The sequence below is a fragment of the Phoxinus phoxinus genome (assembly GCF_949152265.1).
Source record: "Phoxinus phoxinus genome assembly, chromosome: 21".
NCBI lineage: Eukaryota > Metazoa > Chordata > Actinopteri > Cypriniformes > Leuciscidae > Phoxinus > Phoxinus phoxinus.
In genome coordinates, this window is record NC_136896.1 from 10929427 (window position 1) to 10951044 (window position 21618).

Here is a 21618-nt window from a genome sequence, read left to right on the forward strand (position 1 = left end):
GCGTCTTCAGGAGCACTGAACGATTTCAATTAAGATAAACATTGCCACGTAGTGGCATTTGGGATGTCATTTTGAGGGCTTTGTTTCATAGTGCTGGTTTGGAATGACGATTGGTGAGACTTAAGAGTTTCACTGGAGGACTTCAGAAAAGTTTAAAAAGTCCTGATAAAATAGGACAAAGGCTGCTTTTCTTTTCAACTCCCACAAGTAATTTTTGTTACATTATGGTTTTATACCATGTTTCCCATATGTTTAAAAAAGATAATGAAATTGTCACGCTCAGACGTTGATTTAAAACTAATTTTCTCCCTGAATAAAACATATCAACAAACAACTAAACCAGTGCATACGGTCAGCCTAGTTGATTACTGGTGCAATTCATTGCATTTGCATTGCTCTCATTCGCCCTTATTTAATAGCTCATAAAGCATTAAGTGGCAGTCACACTAAATTTGAACCATGCAAAATTATTTCAGACCCCACTATAAATATAGGTAAAGAAAATTTATGGACAAACATTTTTGCTCCCTATAAATGTACAAGTCTATGCGTGTCTAAAAATAGAAGTCAATGGAATATAAAGTGTAGCGTGAATGACCCTTTATGGTCAATGCCTTAATTATGAGAAGTTATGAGGTGTATCAAATATAATTTATGAATGCCTCTTTTATTCGAGTTGATCTATTGCATTCTTTTCCCCTTACAGCTGGGACCATCTCTGGGGAAGAGATCCCCATCGTGTCCAAGACTAACATCAAAGAGTACAGAGACAGTTTCTCTTGTGAGAAATTCAGTTTTCACAGCAACCCCAACATAACCTTCTATGTGTATGTCAGCAACTTCTCATGGCCAATCAAAATACAGGTGAGGACACATTTTGACCAGTTACAGTATGTTAAATTAAGCAATTTTTGTTTTGTTTTGAGTAAAGCAGGAAACACCCATCTCCTTTGTGAAATGGAAATCCACAAATACAAATGTTTCTAAAAAAGATCCAGCGGTCCTTGATATGGAAATCAATTATTCAGTTATGCACTAGAACAAGTTTGCATCTTATGGTCCATAAAATTGAATCAGCTGTTAAGTGGCAATGTGTTACGTTGCCAGATGCCTAGACGACGGACATGAAATGACATTGCTGGAGTAATGTGCAGACTGATGCTATCTATCATGGAAAAACATTTATGTTGAATCTACTCTGGTACATCACCCTTAAAATGAACGATGTTTGGAGTCTTTATTGCTTGCAATCAAACTGAAGGAGAGATATACATACGTTGTTACAGGTAGTTTGGTTTTAGAAGGAAAAAAAAGATCTTGTCAATATGAAAATTTATTGACCTCCATTTAAAACCTACATTCATTAAAATTGGGTCTTTATGTGTTCCTTAAGATGCTGACTATACACTCCCATTCAAAAAGAAGTTAATACTTTATTCAGCAAGGATGCATTAAATTGATTTAAAGTCACTGTAAAGACAATTGTACTTATTTTCAACTCTTTTGTCAAAGAATTTAAAAAAATGATTACGGTTTTCACAACAATAGTTGGTTTTCAAATTGATAACAATGAGAAATGTCTCTTGAGCACCAAATCAGCATTTTAGAAAGATTTCTGAAGGATCATGTGATGCTGAAGACGGCTGAAAATTCATCTTTGCCGTCACAGAAATAAATTGCATTTTAAAATGTATGAAATAGAAAACAGTTATTTTTAATTGTAATAATATTTCCTGAATATTACGATCAAATAAATGCAGCATTAGTATGATTAATTTTAAAAAACAAAAAATCAACAAAGTTTGTGGGAGTGCTGATTACTTTATATGTATATAGTGTGACCATTGAGACTTGTGCTTTGTGTGTGCTGGAAGCTTTAGGGAATGCACTACTACTGAGGCTCATCCACACTGACAGTCCCCTCCCTTTCTCTGTCCTCTGAAAACTGCTTTGAGCGTGCTTCCCAACGCTCGATGACATCAGCATTGCATTATATGAGTGTATGGCTGGCCTTAATCAAATGCTGTGTGGTGGAAGAGTTAGATCCCCAGCACCGTGGATCAGACATAGATGTGATCTGGCACTATGAACTCACACCTCAGCTGTGACTCTGGTCTTAAAGACATAATACTCCAGTGTGAAATGTCTTCACTTGGAGTTTTTATGACACATGGACTCCATCACAGAACATATGTAACCTAACCATTACCTTTCATTGAGCTCTTCTTGGGTTTCTTAGATGCTTACTTGAAGTTAATCTGGAATTATGTATGATATAGATAACTTTTTGGGATCAGTATGATTGTTTACATTGCAAATCAGGTTTATTGGCAAAATTCGTGGACTTTCAGCTGTTTGCAATGAACAAAACACAAAAATAATTTAATTGGCACAACAAATGTTTTAAGTGGTTTCCCCAAATTTAACAAAACATGCAACTTTTAATGACTTCTGCGTTCTCAAAATTATTCCACCCCTTCATGGCAAACATCTTTAGTACTTATTAGAACACCCATTTGCTGTTATAACCTTCTGCAAACGAGATGTACAACCAGACACCAGCCTCTGGCAACGTTTCTGAGGAATCTTAGTCCATTCCTCATGAGCAATGGCCTCCAGTTCAGTAATATTCTTGGGTTTGCGACTTTGCGTGCTTGCGTCTTCAAATCCCACCAGAGATTTTTTGTGGGGTTCAAGTCTAGCAATTCTTCTGCAACCAAGCACCTGTTGGAAGGTCCAATGACGCCCAAGCTTCAGCGTCCTCACTGACGGCATTCTCCTAGGATTTCCTGATACTTCAATGAATCCATCTTGCCCTTCACACACTGCAGGTTTCCAGTGCCAGAGCATCACCACCATGCTTAACTGTAGGCAGTGTTCTTTTCAGCATATGCTTCATTCTTCTTCCTCCAGACATACCGCTGATCCATAGAGTCGAAAAGTTCCAGTCCTACAGAACAGAAACCCAAAACTTCTGTGGCTTATTTATATGATTTTGAGCAAATCGGAGCCGACTTTTCTTGTGCTTTTGGGTCAGTTGTGGTGTATGTCTTGGAATAATGCCATTTAAACCACATGCGTTTAGTACACGCATTACTGTGCAAGCTGAAACCTCAGTGCCTGTTGCCACCAAGTCTTGCTGCAGGTCTTTTGCAGTCACTCCAGGGTTTTTCTGAACCTGGCTTCTCAGAAATCTGTTTGCGGCCAATAATAGCTTCTTTTTTCTGCCCCGTCCAGGTTGTGTAACCAGTGTAGCCATATTTCTAACATGCAGTCAAAAGTTACACTCATCAAACCCAGATATTTCAGATATTTCATGTGTTCTAGCTCTAACTAATCTCTAACTAATGAAGCCCAGTCTTTCCCCTACCATTTTGTTTTTTGCCATTATATTTTTATTATATTTATTAATATTTTGAATTAGTTTTTGTTGTTTTTAAATGTTACTTTATCATAATTCATACTTTTTTATATATATATATAAATACATTTCATTTTTTTTTTTTGTATATCAACTTAAACAAAAAAAATGGTTTGGAATTGCACTGTATAAATGATCGTTGTTCAGGTCAACTTGATATATCTATTTGATTATATATAGATTTTATACCAATAATGAAAAATCAGCTGATAATAATAACAAAAAGTACTAGGACTCTGACACAAAGGATTTTTTTATCAGCCTGTTGTGGTCATTATTTTACAGTAAGGGCCAGCTGACTGGATATTGTCCTTTCAAATTTTCCAAAACGTATGCAAAAAATAATATTTACATTTATTTGTATGTACTTTCCATTATGGTCAGTCTGTCAAGCAAGTTATTGTGTATCACTTTATACAGATTTACCAAACTTTAGATAAGATCTTTAGCTGTGCTAGTGGTGGGAAATTACAGTTTACTGCGATAAACAAATATTGAATGATTGTGCTCATAATATTACCTTTAAATAAAAAGAAAATCATTGTATCATTTGCAGATAGATAGACAGAGCAGGGCATGTTAGTCTACAATCTACATACTTATGTCACTGGTAGTTGGTTCACACTGGGCAATGTACGCTCCTCCTGCCCCTGATGTCTTTCCCTAAATGACCAGTCTCTGAAGGAAAAAGTAATAACCTTCTATATTGGTAATAAAATATATTACACGGAATATGATAAACACTTATAGCAGTCCTTTAGAGGGTTCGATGTTGAGCAGGTTTCTGTGCCTAGTGAAGCTATTTATTAAAAAAATCCACCTCAATAAAGGAAGATTTCATCTGGTCGATATCCATATGGTTTATAAAGATAACCACCACAAATCCTCTCAACCTTTCTGTCGTTCATTACCGTTCGCCAGCTGTGCACCGAGACGCTCAGATACTGCACGTCATTTGTTGTTGGGACTATCTCCAACAGCGAGAATGCACCTAATATTGATCTGCATTCATTCCTCTGTTCCTCTATCACGTATGAGATGAGTTCCTTTGATAAGGTTCATTTATTTACGTTGGTCTCACAGACCTTCATCTCGGTTGAGCTGTGTTCATGCAGTAATAGTTTTCTATTAGATTTCCCAAAAGCAGAGTCACTTATTTACCATGGCGATGCATCATTAAATCAAACGGACCCCCGTGACACGGTGAGCTCGCTCTCCTCTTGATGTTTATGATCAGAAAGTGTGATCAGCATTTATTAGCTTACCGAGGAAATTGGGATTGTGAAACTATGCACATATGAGGACCCCGACCCCTCTGAAAGCATCAGATATTAGATATGGAGAATTGAAGTGCTCTTGTTGTGCAGGAAACCCAATCTGACAAAACATTACTGCTGCTTAACTGTCGCATTGTCTCATGGGTCGGTGTGAGGTCAGCCAGTATGAACAAGATAAGTAATCCATTCTAGGCATATATATATGTGCATGTTTTATTTAATTTATTTGTTACAATCCGTAAATAAAACTGTTCAGTGAAAGTAGTTAAATACAGGATAAATTAAGCCTTTTCAACCCAGAAAAATTATTCAATTGAATGGATTTTTTGTAGTCGTGTTGCATACATTTAAATTAGCTTTGTTATGGTTAATGAAAATAGGAGAAAATATGAAATCAGGCTGTCTGTACATATACACCACCATGCAACATATGCCATTTGCTGTTTTTTTAGTGTATTAACATTATTATGTATTAAAATATGAAGTAATATATTTATATATCATCATAGAACATGACTAGGTTTGGACACAACTTGAATAATGAGCTACTTGATGCTCTCACAATGGTTTCCTCTGTCCTCTTTATACAGTATGTTTCAAAATGCTCATTAGGATAATTTTCCTGACAGTCCTGTCTAGATTTCAGATGCTTTGTTAGTGGTTATTCATTCTACAGCATGATGAACAATAACTATACAGGGTGGTTTAAGTCCTTACAATTCATACAATTATCTAATATATTATAATTAATGAAAATTAGAATAACTATGATAAAAGGGATTCTTTCAGCTGTATAATATAGACTTATTGACAGACATTTTTTTGTAACATGCACAAGATAATGTATGTACAGTAATAAAGCCGTAATTTGACTCTTGATAGCTGATGAACGGAGATCGTCAATAGACATTTTTCTTAGTTTTCGTTAATAAAATAACTAATACAAACCTGTTTGTCAGGTGCCATTATAACACACTGATAGATATCAAAAATATCATAGATATATGTTTCTGAATTTTTGTAAATGCAAATAATGTTACTGATCAGATATGCAGTATTAAGAATTATTTTAGATGTACTCTGCATATGATTTACAATGTCTAAATGACCTATTCGGTAGAGTTAACATGTTGTCCATGTGGTGCTTCCACAGCATTATTTATGGCACAACAAGGTATGGTCTCAGTGGGAGCAATGACTTAACCGGGCAGATGTAGGGGCTGCACAACTGCTCTTTTCAATCCAAGCATCTTACTTGCTTGTCTTTGGGGACAAAAATGGTTCAGCCTTAATGGAGTGTTAAAGCTTTCTCCAGCGCTGTCTTTAGCCCCAGCCGTGTTCCTGTGACAACGACTTAATGAAATGAATGGGTTCTCCAAAGGACCTGCCCCGCTCTGCCATTGTTGCATTATTCATCTGGTGAGTCAGGGTGACTTACAAATTCGTACATTTAGAACATTAATCTGTTTATTTTTGCTGGGTATATTTATCCAAGTAGTTATTCTCCTTGCCTTACGGGAGGCTGGGAGAACACATTTTCTTGACACTGTGAACCCTTGAACAACTTTTCAAAAAAGTGTGTTGATGCTTAGTTAATGGCTCTGCAGTATTCGCTGCCAAACCCATGATGTCTCATATCATTCAAACACAGTGTCTTCTGAAGCTTGGCAAATAATGTAGCTTGTCTGCTGATTCATGTAGCATATCGATATGAAATCTCTGAATAAAACATCTTTGACTTAAACAAGTTGAGTGGCCAGAATAAAAACTCATAAGCATAAGCAGCACAAAACATATTCTGATCCCACTTTATATTACCGGTAGGTGTCTTTACAATATCAATTTAAATATTAGTACATAGTATTTAAAGACACTTAATATAAAGTGGGACACATATTCTTACTCTCTCCAGAATGCAAATCTACCACTGGTCATCTTAAAGCTTCCCTGTGTGCAGAAATCCAGCCCATTTAAACGTGCAAATATGGACTTTTCTTCCACAGTGTCATTAAATCCCTTCTTTGCCATGTTGAGCTACACCTGTGCATTTAATGTAAGCCACAATCCCAGAAGGCAAACATTTGGCATGTGTGTAATGCCTGAGGGATGTCAGCTCAGATAACCATGAACAGCCATTATTGCCTCCATTTAACAATTAGAGGGGACAAGGAAAAAGAAAAAATGATGTACGTGATGGCCCCTCAAGCTAAAAAATCTGTTGTGACATTATCTCTTGCGAAGGACCCTAGCCGCAAGCAAAGGTCTTCATCATCTTTTCAGGTAAAGAGCTGTTCTTTGGTAACCTGTCACCCCATCATTTATCTCTCTTTTGCTTTTGTCCCCTCACAGATCGCCTTCTCTCAGCACAACAGCATTATGGACCTGGTGCAGTTCTTTGTGACGTTTTTCAGGTGAGTGCTTGTGCCGTCTTTGTTCCTTCTGCATTTCAAAGGAGTGATGTAATTCCGAAGTTGATCGTAACAACATCTTTCACCTGTTGAGCCAACGTATAATCATATAGTGACAGCCTGCCCGGGTTGGATTCCTCAACAGCCAATGTATTTAATGCCTTTTCCCTTTACTGATTACTGAGCCAGTGCTGAGAGCGCTCTTTAGGCCAAGAGGAAATGAGACCTAATTGCTTTTAGTGTCCTCCAGCTCTACCTATTTGCTTAAAGGGGACCTATTATGCCCCTTTTCACAAAATGCACAATTAGTCTCTGATGTCCCCAGAGTGTGTATGTAAAGTTTTAGCTCAAAATACCCAACAGATAATTTTTTACAGCATGTTTAAATTGTCACTTTTTTGTGCCCTTTAAATGCAAATGACCTGCTGCTGCACGGGACAGGGGGCGGAGCCTCACGAGCTCGCGCTCAGTGTCAGAACAATCTTATCTCTCGGAATGATGATAATTTCGAGTCAGAAACTCTCAGTAACTGTTAATTTCGACCCGGAGTCGGACAATAATGCCTGCAGAGTCAGAGAATATATGCTGTATGGAGATGGAACAGGTATAGTTTAGTTTAATTACGGTTAACGTATTTGTCATCTGCTTGTATGTATCCACTTTTAATACAAGCCTGCTGTAGCAGACCCCGTCCGAATGATGGCCAAAAATGTAGAGATGCACCGATTACAATTTTCTTGGCCGATTCCGATTTCCGATATTTCATTGAGTTTGACCTGCCGATACCGATTTTAGCCGATTCAGATTTCATGTTTTCTAACCACTTTACAGCACACACAAATATTTATTTTCTATCTTTTCTTTAATAGAACATTTTGTGAACAGATAATCGCTATAAAATAGAACTATATAAATTACTTCTGATGTGGGAATTAAAAGTGAATTAAACATAGTTAGACATGCAAAATGTGCATTTTAGGCACTTTTTGTGTGAAATCATATTTATTTTGTCCATCAAAAGTGTGCTTTCACTTTAATTGAGCGTGAGCAGTGCAGTAATAATACTCTCTGCGCCGAATCCCCCGCTTCACTGCTTGCGTTCTGCTCGCGGTGTGAATGCAGTCATTGATAACATGCATGGCGAAAAAAATACACGCTGCTCACGCGCCGCTCACGCTTGCGGTGTGTAACGGCCATAACTCACAAGGTTTCCTACATGTGCGTTCCGTGTGCACGTGTGATGCTGATGTTGCGCAATGTTAATCATGCGCAGCCTGAGTGCATTTGACCGGCAATTAAATCACTTGAAAATCGGCCAATTCCGGTCACCAGCCGATCAATCGGTGCATCTCTACTGATGAGTTTAATAAAATTTATCATACATCACACAATGAAGCGTCAGTTTTACCCCAGAAAATCACCGTAAGAGCTGAGTAAACGCAGTATAAGAAGTGCGTAAGTACATAAATGAATTTCGGTAGAGTTAGGGAGCATTTTAGCAGTCTTCAACTGCCAACACACATTTATGTTCAAACAGCATGCAAAAGTGAATTTTGCATAATAGGTCCCCTTTAAACTACCGTATATATTCAAGTTTTTTAAAGGGGTCCTGACATGAGAAACCAAATTTGCCTTGATCTTTTGGTATATAAGAGGTCTTTGTACCATTAAAACGTCCTGCAAGTTTCATAGCTTCAAATAAACAAATAATTTATTTAATCAAGCTCTAAATACAGCTCGTTCTGGATCCATGGTAAGAAGTGACGTCACGGTACGAAGTGACGTACCAGCGTTTGCATATGACCGCCTCCAGCGCAAGGCAAATACGCTTTAAGCGCAAGACAACTACGCTCATTTCGTATCATTGTCGCGCCCGCGCGCTGCGCGCCTCACAAGCGTTCAGTCGACGGACAGCGAGGTCTGTGTACAGGGAAATTACGATGCCACGCAGATGTGCTGTTCCTGGCTGTGGACAAACAACATCTTTGAATACTGCGAAAGATCCAGTCGTCAGGGAAAAATGGATGCACTTTATTTTTTGCGGACGTCTCAGTCACGGCAGTGTTAGTTTAAGCGTTTGTTCTATACATTTGAAGGATGATTGTTTTGAGAACAAATCCCAAAATGATGCTGGCTTTGCCAGAAAACTGTTGCTCAAAGATAAGTCCGTGCCGACTATTCTGGGCTCAACAACGACGACGCAAACTGTAAGTAATGTATTTAAAACTTTAAACTACTTTTTAAATACGCCGAATCCGCAAATGTTCTGGCTGGGGGCGTTAATAATTGATGCATAGGCACTGACGTTAGCCAATCATAACAGTGGGCGTTAACACTGAACTCTTAAAGGGGAAACACCCCCAAAACAGACTGTTTGAATCAGAGGATGAGAAACAGGGTGGGAAAGGGTCATAAATCACTACATTTAAAAAGTTTTTTGTAAAAAAAACTATAGTAATACTATAATTGTACCAAAGGGAACATAATAATACAATAAAAAAAAACATGTCATGACCCCTTTAAAATGATCTAATTGAGACAATAAGGCCCATTGTCAATAGTATAATAATAGTGTAGCGAAGCATGCTCACACAGAAGTAACTTTCAAACCAAGCAGCTTTCTCTTGGTCAACATGGTGAATTTTCAAGACCAACATGAGCGAAATCAGCATGGTCCTCACTCAAAACTCCCCTTTATGCGGATACCTATAGAAATGGCTGGATTTTGCACATGATGTGACTGCACATATAAGCTGCATGAAACGGTTTACCTTGCTTATATTGTATATTAGCTGTCGCTTTATCTTTAAAAAAATTTTTGCATAAGGTAATTTGATATCAAGGAACCAACTGGAAACAAGGGAGGGAAACCATGTGATTGAAGAGGTTCAACTTGACAACTTGATCATTTTTTGATTGAGTTCACACAAATTTCAGTCTGGTTCTTTCACAAAGCTGTCATATGACTTCAGAAAACTTATGTTGCTTTTGAATCTTTTTTGAAACTTGAAAGCTTTCATCCCCCCTTAATTGTAATTGCATGAAAAAAAGAAACCAGCACTTTCTTCAGAATTTTTCCTTTTTCGTGAAGTGCAGGAGAAATACATTCATATGAGATTGGACCAAATTGAGGGTTACTAGACAATGACAGCATTTTCAGTTTTGGCTGAACGAGATGAGACAAAACACAATTGAAAGTGAACTTTTGATAATGCTGTCACGCAATGCTTCATGCAGAACTGCTCAGCTCCTTCCTCCAAATGAGGTGTCATTGCCACAAGGTAGATCTGTCATCCTGATTTGTTAATTTCTGTGCAGTTTCTTGATTTGTCATTAAATGCACACCTGTTCCCATTGTGTCTTGTTAGATTTGTCTATAAAGGCCGTCTCTCTCTCTGAATGGTCAATCTCTTGCTGCTGCCGCTCCCTCTGGTGCTTGTCCTGGATTCAGATCATTGTCCTGGATTAGACAGCCCCTCTGGAAGCTGGTGTCACACACTGATGCACTCCGACACGGGGTCAACTTGTTCTCCAAACAGTCATGTTATACAGCTTGCTTGTTTCTGACTGCCTGTGCAATCAGTTTAACTAGTTAGCTTCAAGCGTGCCTTAGTGTGTGTAGTGTGACATCCACACTGGCAGCGTAAGCAGACTGGAATTAATCCGTTATTTTAAGAAAGCTTGGCACTTCATTCTGGAAATTCAGTCTGCTAAATTCAAACCTATATAACTTCAGAAGAACCAGACTCAAATGTTTAGACCTTTCACCAACATAATTTATTCAGATATGAGTGAAGAAAGAAGAATGAGTGAATGAGAAACTGTCAGGCGTTGAGAACCGTTCTGTCATCTGGGAAGTTCAAATGCTGTTGTATGTTGCTCACGTATCATACAGGAAATTGCACCAGCTTCAGCGCGCCTTCCCTTGGCGTCTGGAAGCAATAGGTGAGAAGAAGCATATAGTTGATTTCAAATGCTTCAGTGGATGCGTAGTTGGCAGATTACTTGTTTTAACCCCGTGAATTGCTGTGGAAAATGTGCCATGACAAGGTGTGGTGCAACTGTCAAATAGGATAAACTGTCAAACAATGATTTTCATTTTTTTAAGCATTCATCCATCTTGTTCACCCGCACATACACTACCGTTAATTTGAAGTCAGTGTGTTTTTTTGTGTGTATATACAGTATATATAAAAATTAATACTTTTATTCAGCAAGGACACATTACATTTATCAGAAGTGATGGTAAAGACATTTATAATAAATAATTCTGCTCTTTTGAAAATATATATATTTTAAATGTATCATGGTTACCATAAAAATCTTAATTAGCACAACTGTTTTTAACATCGATAATAATAAGAAATGTTCCTTGAGCATTTGAGAAATTCAGCTTTGCCATCACAGGAATACGTTACATTAAAAAAAAAATTTTTATTTTAAATTGTTTACAATTTAATATTTCACAACATTATTGTTTTTATGGTATTTTTGATCAAAAGTATATGGAAGCCCATTTCTGCCACTTATGCTCTGGTAAGTCATAAATATGACCCAAAAAGTCTAAATAATAGCATGCTAAGTCATACTGTATAATGAGATGAGAAGTCAAAATTATCACTTTAAAAGCTAGGCTATAACTATGACAAAAAGTCAAAACTAATTAGTCATCGACTAATTTCATAATATTTCATCATTTTGACTTTATGTGATCATTTCAACTTTTTAAAGTCATAATTTCAATTTAGTTTCCCGTTATCACAGAGAATGCTTAAACCTATTCCCAGGCTAACTGAAAGTAAAAAGCACTGACATACTGTATCTTAAAACATGCCAGTGCCATTATTTTGTCATAAGAGATAAACCAGTAATGTTTTAAAGTCATACTTTTGACTTTTCATTTCCTAATGACTTAGGGATTTACTAACAGTTTGCGCCAACGCAAACCCTCTTTTGGCGTTTAAAAAAATACTGTCAGGATTTACTGAAGACAAGCAATGGAAAAAAAGCGTGGACTGTTATTTTTGCGGCTGACATTTAGGATTTTCCTTTCAAATGCAATATTTCTGGGAGGAGAGAATTTAAATGAATCATGCAACGTGATTTACTAAGGTTTGTGCTAGTCAATTGACTGGTTTTTATTTAATGCCCAAAAAAGCATGTCTTAAGCCACTTGCTTAAGCACCTGCACCATTGTCCTAATGGAATGCGTTGGTCATTATAGAAATGATCTGGCTGTGTCAGTGTTCATTAATATGTGCATTGTCTGTAAATCACCCGTAGAACTTTCCACTCCCATCTGCGCTTTTATGGGATTGTGGTTATTTGCCCTGTTTAGTAAATCTGACCCTTACTATTTTATAATTTACATTTTTAAGCTCATAATTGACTTAGTATGTCATAATTGTGACTTTTTATGTCATAATAATGATATACCAGAGCATTTTTTTCTTCTATGTGGCAAAAATTGGCTTCCTTAAAGGCATCTTTCTGTCAGAAAGTTTAACTCTTTCAAAAAAAAAAAAAATTCTGCCATCAGTGCATGGGAAGTAGCGTTCAGCAGGATTTAGTTCTGTCAATCAAGTGCTTCCTCAATGAGCATTTCCCTGATTTTATCAGTGTGATTTCCACTTTATTTCCACAGAGTGAGATAGCCAAACTCATGACAGCTGGAATCAAGACTAGCCTCAGGCAGATTCTGTTCCATTACCAGTGCAGCTAGAGCGATGCCTAACGTACAAACCTGATGTATCTAGACATTCCTGATAATATTAACTTTCTAGCTATTACAATCCAAAAAAAAAAAAAAAGACCCTCTCTGTAAAAGGGCTCTGCAGGGGTGTGTTGAAAATGTATTGTTGATTAAGAACCTGTCAGTGTGCAACCTGAAATTAGAGCAGTTAACATGAGCAATAGCGAAATGCATTTCCACCCTGCGAATGGCTTTTTAACAGTCTCTTTGTTAAATGCAAGATAATGCATTTGGTTCAATTCATGCAATCCATTTGCTTTTATTTAATATCTAGCACATGCTGTTCAGTCTTCAGGGTTTGACATGAGTACTTCCTCTCCCAGGTTTGCTGTGGCTGTCTCTTTTTTTTATCCATTCTGCACGTAGATTGCTTCATTCAGATGAGATGTGCCTCTTGATGTCTGCGTTTGCGAAATCACCAAAAACGTCCTTCAAATGATTTCATTTCCCAGACATTTGCTCATTTACATGGAGCTCAGTGAATCAGCAAACTGTAATGCAGAGTGATCTGACTACGAGTTCAACTAAACATCAGTTCTAAGAGAGGTGTCACGCCGCTCGATCGTCCTCTAGATCCTCCTCTCACTGTAATGAGACGGTCAGGGATGCCAGGAAGGCTAAAAGTGGGTGCTTAAATGGCAGAAAATGAAATCATCAGGGGGTGACAGTGTCATTTTTGCCTCGTTTGGTCTTGATGATGTCAGTGGTGCTTTATGAGACCGAAGCAAACTCACCTGGCCTATGGGGAATGATCGTCACCTTCATTACATAGGTTGTATCTCCTAGTTCTTTTTCTGTTAGCTGATTTTATTTTTGTATTTCCTTATTTATAGTCGAATTGCAGTGTTGCAGAACATGTGGACTGCACCATAAGAAGAAAAATCTATGCAGTTATCTATGCAGATATTGTAAATAGCACCTGCATTTTGCCCTAAAACCTGGAAAGGTTTCCTGAAGTGACTCCTGAAATGGGTTCAATACAAGGCTGCTTATCTAAATTGCGTCTAATTAGCTAAATAACACTTTAGTTCACAGTTTAATCTTTAATTTTTGTTCTGGATCTTTTCAGCTTCTGCAAGTGAGAAAAAAAACCTTCTCCAAGTCAGTGGAGTGGTGTGTTTTTTCTTCTTCTTTTTGGATCAGTGGAAGCATATGTAACTTAGGATGCACCTTTTTATCATTGTTTAGCAGGCGGCTTTTTAATTCTTTCTCCCAGCTTGTTCCAGACCTTTCATACCATCCTCTGCTTTTGTTGGTCCCTGGATACCTTCTTAATTTTCTCACATATTTACTCAACCGCCACATGTACCACCACATGAGGGGCGAGAACCTTTAATTGCTTTATTTTTCGTATTAATTCGGTTTCCAGGTGGAACCGCAGAGGGGATTAAGTCCTGTTTACTGCCTGCAATGTACCGGATGAAAGGCTTCGATCTGAAGGGGGATTTCTCCCGCACTGCTACTTAATCGAGCCATTCAAGTTTCTCTCTTCCCCATTCGTCTCCAATTTGCCATTATCTTCAAACAAACCTAAGATGGCGTGCTTTTGAAAGCATTAGAAGGATTTCATTTTTTTTTTCACAACTTTTTTCATCTATGCAAACTGAATTAATTTCACACAGAGATGTTTATGAATGCTCACATATATCCGTGAATACAGTAAGCAAAAGCAATTTCCCTACAAATCACGACTCTGGTGTCAGCCCGGTTATAAGATTTGTCTTTTGATTCACAGACCCTAGCACTTGACTGAGATGAGCATATTTCTCAGCTTGACCACTGGAAAGCCTTCTGCAATTTCAGAGATGCTGACATTTATCAGTGCATGATCTTATGTCCATTTACTTTAATCTTTTAAAATGGGATTATCTGAGAAATTCAGTCTAGATGCTCGGTAAAATCTTTTTAATGTTAGTCAAGACATTTGTCAACTCAACTGTCATGTTCTCATTATTGGTGGCTACTATATGGAATATTACAAAAACCAAACTAGGAAGGAAGTAGCCAGTAGGAAAAACTTAAATCGTATATCTATCACTGATATACAGTACCTCAATGAATAAATCCTACCTTATTAACACATTTAAATGCTTTGTTTCCCAGCACCCACAACCCCAAATAAGCCATGGCAATTTCATTGTCGAATTGTTCTTGATAAGATTGCTGAAAATGCAAATTAAGAAATGTTCTTACTTAATCACATTTTTTTAAATGACTAAACAATAGTTTCACAATATGTTTTTTGAAAATCGAGTGTTTTTATCCAGTGATAATGTTCGCATTTGCCATCTGTTGAATGGTATAAACATACATTTGTCAAAAAACTTGCTTAAGAAGACATGAAATGAGAAGAAAGTGTTGCATAAAGAAAGTCATTGTTTTTTAATGCAAAATGTTAGTGATTTGTAGGGATGGGCCATATGACCCAAATATCACTCCGTATGAATAATTTAATCACTGTAACATTATACCATGATTATAGTTATTTTTTCAAACTAATCATTTTTTCTTTTATTACAACTTGATGGATGCAAACCAAAGGATTATTCATAACAAATAAATGAGCAATCTGACATCAAACGTCTCATATCAGTAAAATGAACAAGTAGTTTCAGAGTTTAATTCTAATTGAATAAAATAGTTGATAGTTGCACAGATATTGCAGATCTACTGCAATATAAACAGAATAGCAGATTATTTTCCAGTTATCGTCATACTGCCCAATCCCTAGTGATGTGATGATATCTCTGAAATTTCTACATCACGTTTAATCTTTCCATTCCTTCATTTCTTCATCCTACAGCTGTTTTCTGTCCCTTTTGCTGGTAGCTGCAGTGGTGTGGAAGATCAAGCAGACCTGCTGGGCCTCCAGGCGACGAGAGGTATGTCACAAAACAGAAGAGACATAAAGCGCTTCACAGTACAAGAATATAAACATATATCTGATCTTTGTGTCAAATTCCTTGAAATGTCAAAATTGCCAAATATCTGCTGATTTATTGTTTTGTCTGATATATCGGTATATGGAATCACTTGACACTGTGGTAAGTCTGTTTTCCGTTTTGCGGATTTTCCTTCTTATGGAATGTGATTAGACACGCTTTAGACATGCGTATAAAGCCTTGTCAGCCACATGAAACGGCTCTGCAGAATCCACTGCTTACAAACATGCCCATCTTCCTAATTAGGGGCCCTTATGAGCCAATTAGCTCTGACAAGAGTTATCTAATGCAGTTTAGAGCAAACTGAACAATAAGCGCAGCAGATGTCTGCGCATCAAGGAGAGAGATGCCATACTTCCACTAGTTCTCTTGCCTTTCTTATCATCGTGGCAGATTTAGAGGAGTTTTGAAGGGGTTTCAGGGACTAGGATTCAGATAATGAGCCTATTCGCTACATACAAATTCATGAGAATGATTGGCCAATGACGTAGTGCCTGTAATGCGTTTATTCCATTTTAGTGGACAGAATTGGCATTGATAATCAGGAAGGTTGTTCTTTTTTGTTTCTGTCCTAATTGATGTATGGAAATAAACGAGCAATGATTGCAACGATCCAAAGCTATATTCATCTAAAGAATTAAATCCAATAATGCGTGATGGGGCAGATGGGCCTCCACCATTAATATTCGGCTCACTGCAGCGCTGCACTCCACAGGTTCAGATTATCTGTTTGTTTCTGCCCTCAAGTACTCTCAAAAAAGCTTTTATCTTTTAATTTAAAATGATTGAAAAGTTTGAGGAGGCACTCTAGAAAAATAATTGCTTCTGAAAATGTGTTTTCTTCTTTTTTTGTCTTGATCAAGAAAGAGCCTGGATGACGGGCACCTCATTTTGCCACCAATCATGTGACAAGGTCGAAGCTCGAGATTAAGACAAAAATGAACCTAACAGGGATTTTTCTGTGCTTTTCCATTGCATTCAGAGGCATCTTTGGAAGAGGAAGTGCAACTTCCGTTTGTATGATCGTAGCCGAAGAAGCTGTATTCCTCTCATTTGAACGCCTTTTGTCCTGACTGACATATTGAAAGACATGAGTTGAAAGCAGAGGACGTGTTTATAACTGCCATTATGCAAATGTTCTCCACTACACTGATTTTGGCTGAGAGATCAAACAAGGGAATATCTAAAAAGCAGCAGTGCTCAACACAAATCAGAGTGCTTGCCTTTGAGTTCTTTCAGTGCAACGTTTCCCTGAAAATTCTAGAGAACGTCTCATTGTCATCTGCCCGGATATTTGCACTGTTGCATTTGCCTTATTTTGGTTTTAGTTACAGCTCTAAAACGGTCTCTTGTGTTGAAGTGCAGTGCTTCCAAATCTGGTTAAAATCATCCAATTAGTGCTTAACCTCATGCATCGTGCGATTTATTTTATCTCTCAACAAAATGTATCGTACTTTGGCAATCATGCTATGTAATCTTTCTCTCTCTCTTCAGGGTTTGTACAAGGTGCTTAAAGTACTTGAGTTTTACTTTTTTAAATGTAAGTCCTGGAAAACCCTTGAAAACAGCAATAGTTATGAAAAGGTACTTTAAAAGTGCATGAATTATTGAAAGACAATTTATGTAAAATTAGTGTTTATTCACGCAAAATGAATACTGCAGCACATCTGAGATATATATATATATATATATATATATATATATATATATATATATATATATATATATATAGCCATTTCACATGGCTATGAGCATGATATTTCTCTCTCTCTCTCTCTCTCTCTCTCTCTCTCTCTCTCTCTCTCTCTCTCTCTCTCTCTCTCTCTCTCTCTCTCTCTCTCTCTCTCTCTCTCTCTCTCTCTCTCTCTCTCTCTCTCTCTCTCTCTCTCTCTCTCTCTCTCTCTCTCTCTCTCTCTCTCTCTCTCTCTCTCTCTCTCTCTCTCTCTCTCTCTCTCTCTCTCTCTCTCTCTCTGTGTGTGTGTGTATTTATGTACTGCAATATGTTGCATAACTTCAAGGGATAGTTTACCCAAAAATAACAAATTTGTCATAATTTACTCACCCTCAAGTTGTTCCAAACCAAACAAAAATTCATACAGGTTTGGAACAACTCGAGGGTGAGTAAATGATGATTTTTTTTTTTTTGAGTGAAATATCCCTTTCATATTTTACCCACATTTCTTTTCAGGAAAATCCCCAGCATTCTCATTGCTTTTCTGTAGTGTTGTTGGCCTGTCTTGTCCATCAGCGATGTATCTTTATATGGTATAGACTTAGCATGCTCAAAGCTACCACCCTCCTGAGCCGAGGATGGTTTGGCCATTGTCTTCAAAAGACAAATTGGCCTTGTGAAACCACATAGTGTGACATAGTGGTATGACGATTTCAGATCAAGACTAAGTATGGCAGATCTGAAAAATGTATCCTAGCTTATGTTTAGTGGAGGGAGAAATGTGTTCCATGTCTCTGATTTGATTCATCACAGTGATGGTATGACGTGTTTAGCCCTGATGTTAAGTGATTATGTTGAGCAGATGCATTAGAGGACTGGCGTCTGATGCCGGAGGGCTTGATAATGGTGTTTTGCATTTACCGCAGTGGAACATTACACGGGTAGAGTCACTTATGCCGTTGTCTTCTAGACCTGTGGGTAGGATTGCATTTGTGTAGGTGATTATCGGTTCTGTCGTGTGAAATTCCAGAAATGTCCCACAACTCGTAATTTTTCATTGAGGTTGCAGCAGTCTCTCTGTCTGCGATTATTGCTCTGTCTGATGATACAACAGATCAGTCTTTAGAAAACAAGGCATCTGTTGTTTTTTGCAGATGAAATATTTATCTTGCCTTTTTGGAGAATGACATATCAACAGCCTGGTTTCTTATAGCTAGAAATTAGACAGTGGGAGGGAAGATTACAAAAAGTGCAATTAAACGGTCTTATCTCTGCTCTCCAGTGAGCAACACAAACAGGTTTGGCTATGGGCATTGCCCTCGTCCGCCCTCGTGTTTTATGATTTATCTTATTGAAAAAAAACCTTCCCCACTGTTCGGACCGATGACTGCAAACCCCATGCTGAAATGAAAAATTAAATGAACAAGACGGAACAGGGGTGATTAAGAATAATGAAACCGTGTCGTCCTGAGTTATTGAATTTCGTCTAACACGCAGTCTCATCCAGTGCTATTCTGAGTGCCTGAAGAGGAGCGGATATACTCATAATGAAGGTTACATGCCCCTGCTGTGCTCTATCACGCAATAATTTAGGCAATGGGATGTTTTAATTGATTTGGGCAAAACTGCAAATGAATAGTTCCTGAGTAGGAAGAGAATGTCTGGTGACTCTTGTCTGATTAGTTAACAAGATTTGATCGTTTCTAACGCAGGACAGGCATAAGGTTGGGACGTTTGGATAAAACATAGGCTTTGTTCTGGAAAGAGTCTTGTGGCTGGTGTTTTAGGCCAGGCTGACCTGTCTGTAGGAGCACATTTGATAGGTTCTGCTGCACCAGTGCTAGAGTGGCTCTGTACCATTTTTAGGAGAACGGATGACAGATGTCTGCGCTAAATGTCAGTGTAGAGCAGGAGGAATGACTTCTGTGAAACAGACGGCGGGGGCATTGACATTTCACAGTGCAATGCCATACTCATAGTCATATAGCATGCACACATAAAAACTTAGATGCAACAGTGTTGCTTTAAATGTACATCTTTGTCATGATACAGTCATTTTTAAGTCAGTTAATTGTTTGGTCTTAAATAATTATTTTTGGATTAAATTTAAAGGACTGCAAGTAAAAACTTCCAGGTTTACAGCAGCGATGAGGGTCAAGTAACGTCCACACCAGATGCAAAAGCTGGTGGAGCTTAAAACATGGTACCTTTTGCCCAAGATGATTTGTGATTGCATGCCTTGTTTTTTGTATTTTAGGGGATAATTTTGGTACCTTTTGGACTACCTTTTGGAAAATCAATAAGTGAATGTTTATTTTGGTAGTATGACACAGCTTCAACCTTTTAACAGGCACTTTTTCTGTCAGAAGCATTGGTCACAAATGGGGCTTTTACGGCACGACCATTACGAACAACATGTCTAGAATGTTTGTGTGCAATATTTGGAGAATTATGGAGAAGCTGCCTTGGGCTTTGCTTATCAGAGTGACCTTTGTATAAGACTTATATACAGCACACGCACACATATATGTGTATATATACTGTATATGTGTGTGTTGTATAGGTTAAATGATAATTGTTATTGTAGTTACTGTCATTTGGGAGTAGTTGGTTATTGAACACTTTTGAAATGTGCAAATATTTTAAAAGCCATCCAAATTGTGGTGTTTAAACCAAGTTTCAAGTTTAATTATTTTATAAAGCATATTTAAAATAGCCACAAGACTGACCAAAGTGCTGTAATAGACAACTAAATACAGATCCTAAATATACACACTTTAATACACACAAATATATAAAATACACATTTAAGATAAATGTGTTATATATATATATATATGTATATATGTATATATTTTGAAGACCAGAGTAATTGTAAAGGATTAGCACAGTAGTGTTAAAAAATAAAATGTACACCTATGTGACTTCGGTGGCCTTGTGACTGTTGATATCTGCATCTATTTTAGGCTGCTATAGACAGGATAAATTTATGTAGTCAGTATTATATTTCAGGCCTGCTGAGTGCATGCTTTTGTTTTTCTGGGAGTATCCATTATTATGAAAAATGGAGAAGTTATGATAAAAGTTTTTATCTCTGCGATAGGGCCATGTGTTATAAAGAAGGCTTCTCTTTTCAAGGGCATCAGCAAACTTCAGGCAAAGGGAACCACGAGTTTTATCCTTTTTAATGTTAATTAAAGGTCATATCAGCCCCAATATAAACCAGTCTGGCTGGCCCACAGCCCGAGATGTGGTTTTAAGAGTGTGCAACCAAGTGAAAGAGAAACTCCGCTATTGGTCTGCAGGATGGTGGCTGTACTCTTTATCTAATGTTGAGTTTTTAATGGCTTGAAGTAATGATCATTCATTAATGATTGTTTGGTGGGTTATAGAAATTAAGCATGTCAATGATATAATAATTGGCTTTTAACTATAGATATTTTAAAAGCTAGACGTCATCAACTATGCTATAATTATACTGAGCCTTATTACTTAGCTTAATGAATGAGGTAGAATCCTGTGTGACACAAATTGGTAAGGAAAGGACACATTATGCAGAGAGAGAGAGAGATGGAGATGGAATCAGGGCAGCATGGACGCATCAGCTCCTTCGTCAGTCTTGCAGAAAAGCAGTTCTGATCAGTCTGCAAAAAATATTTCTGCCCATAATGAGTCTTGCAAACGGCCGCAACCATTTGTGACTCTGAACACAGAGGCACTGCTTCCACTTCATTCATCACACGCTCACAAGGGAACCTTTAGTCTATGACAAATACTCACCCTCACTTTTCAAGTTCAGCTGTGGGACTCCCACAGAGTTCGTTAAATCACAAGTTCGCACAAACCAATGTGTGCAAATGATACATGAATTGCTCAGAAAGATGCAGCAGTGTTCGCTGAAAAAGTGGATCAATGCAGAGTTTAAAGTTGAACTGTTGAATTAATGATATCAAAGCAAAGACTTGCGAATCAGTGATCTGGAGCTGAATACCAATTTTTTTTTCAATGTTTAGTTAAAATCGGATGTTCACTTTGTCTAGTGAAAGAAGGTCATGCCTCCTATCTTCTTGCCTGTTGTCTGTGTAGCTGGATACATTTTGCAGCACTAGGGGTGGCAAATGCTCAATCTTTTCAGGTAAATGTAAT

General features: G+C 37.6%; 1 protein-coding gene across 1 annotated transcript in view; it reads left to right on the forward strand.

Moving 5' to 3' along the window:
- atrnl1b (attractin-like 1b) overlaps nt 1-21618 on the forward strand; it is an 86993-nt gene that overhangs the window by 40360 nt on the left and 25015 nt on the right. The window contains exons 24-26 of the mRNA XM_079595268.1: nt 707-864; nt 7048-7109; nt 15662-15740. Of these exons, the coding sequence (XP_079451394.1) occupies nt 707-864; nt 7048-7109; nt 15662-15740 (299 nt within the window). The remainder of the gene's footprint in view (nt 1-706; nt 865-7047; nt 7110-15661; nt 15741-21618) is intronic.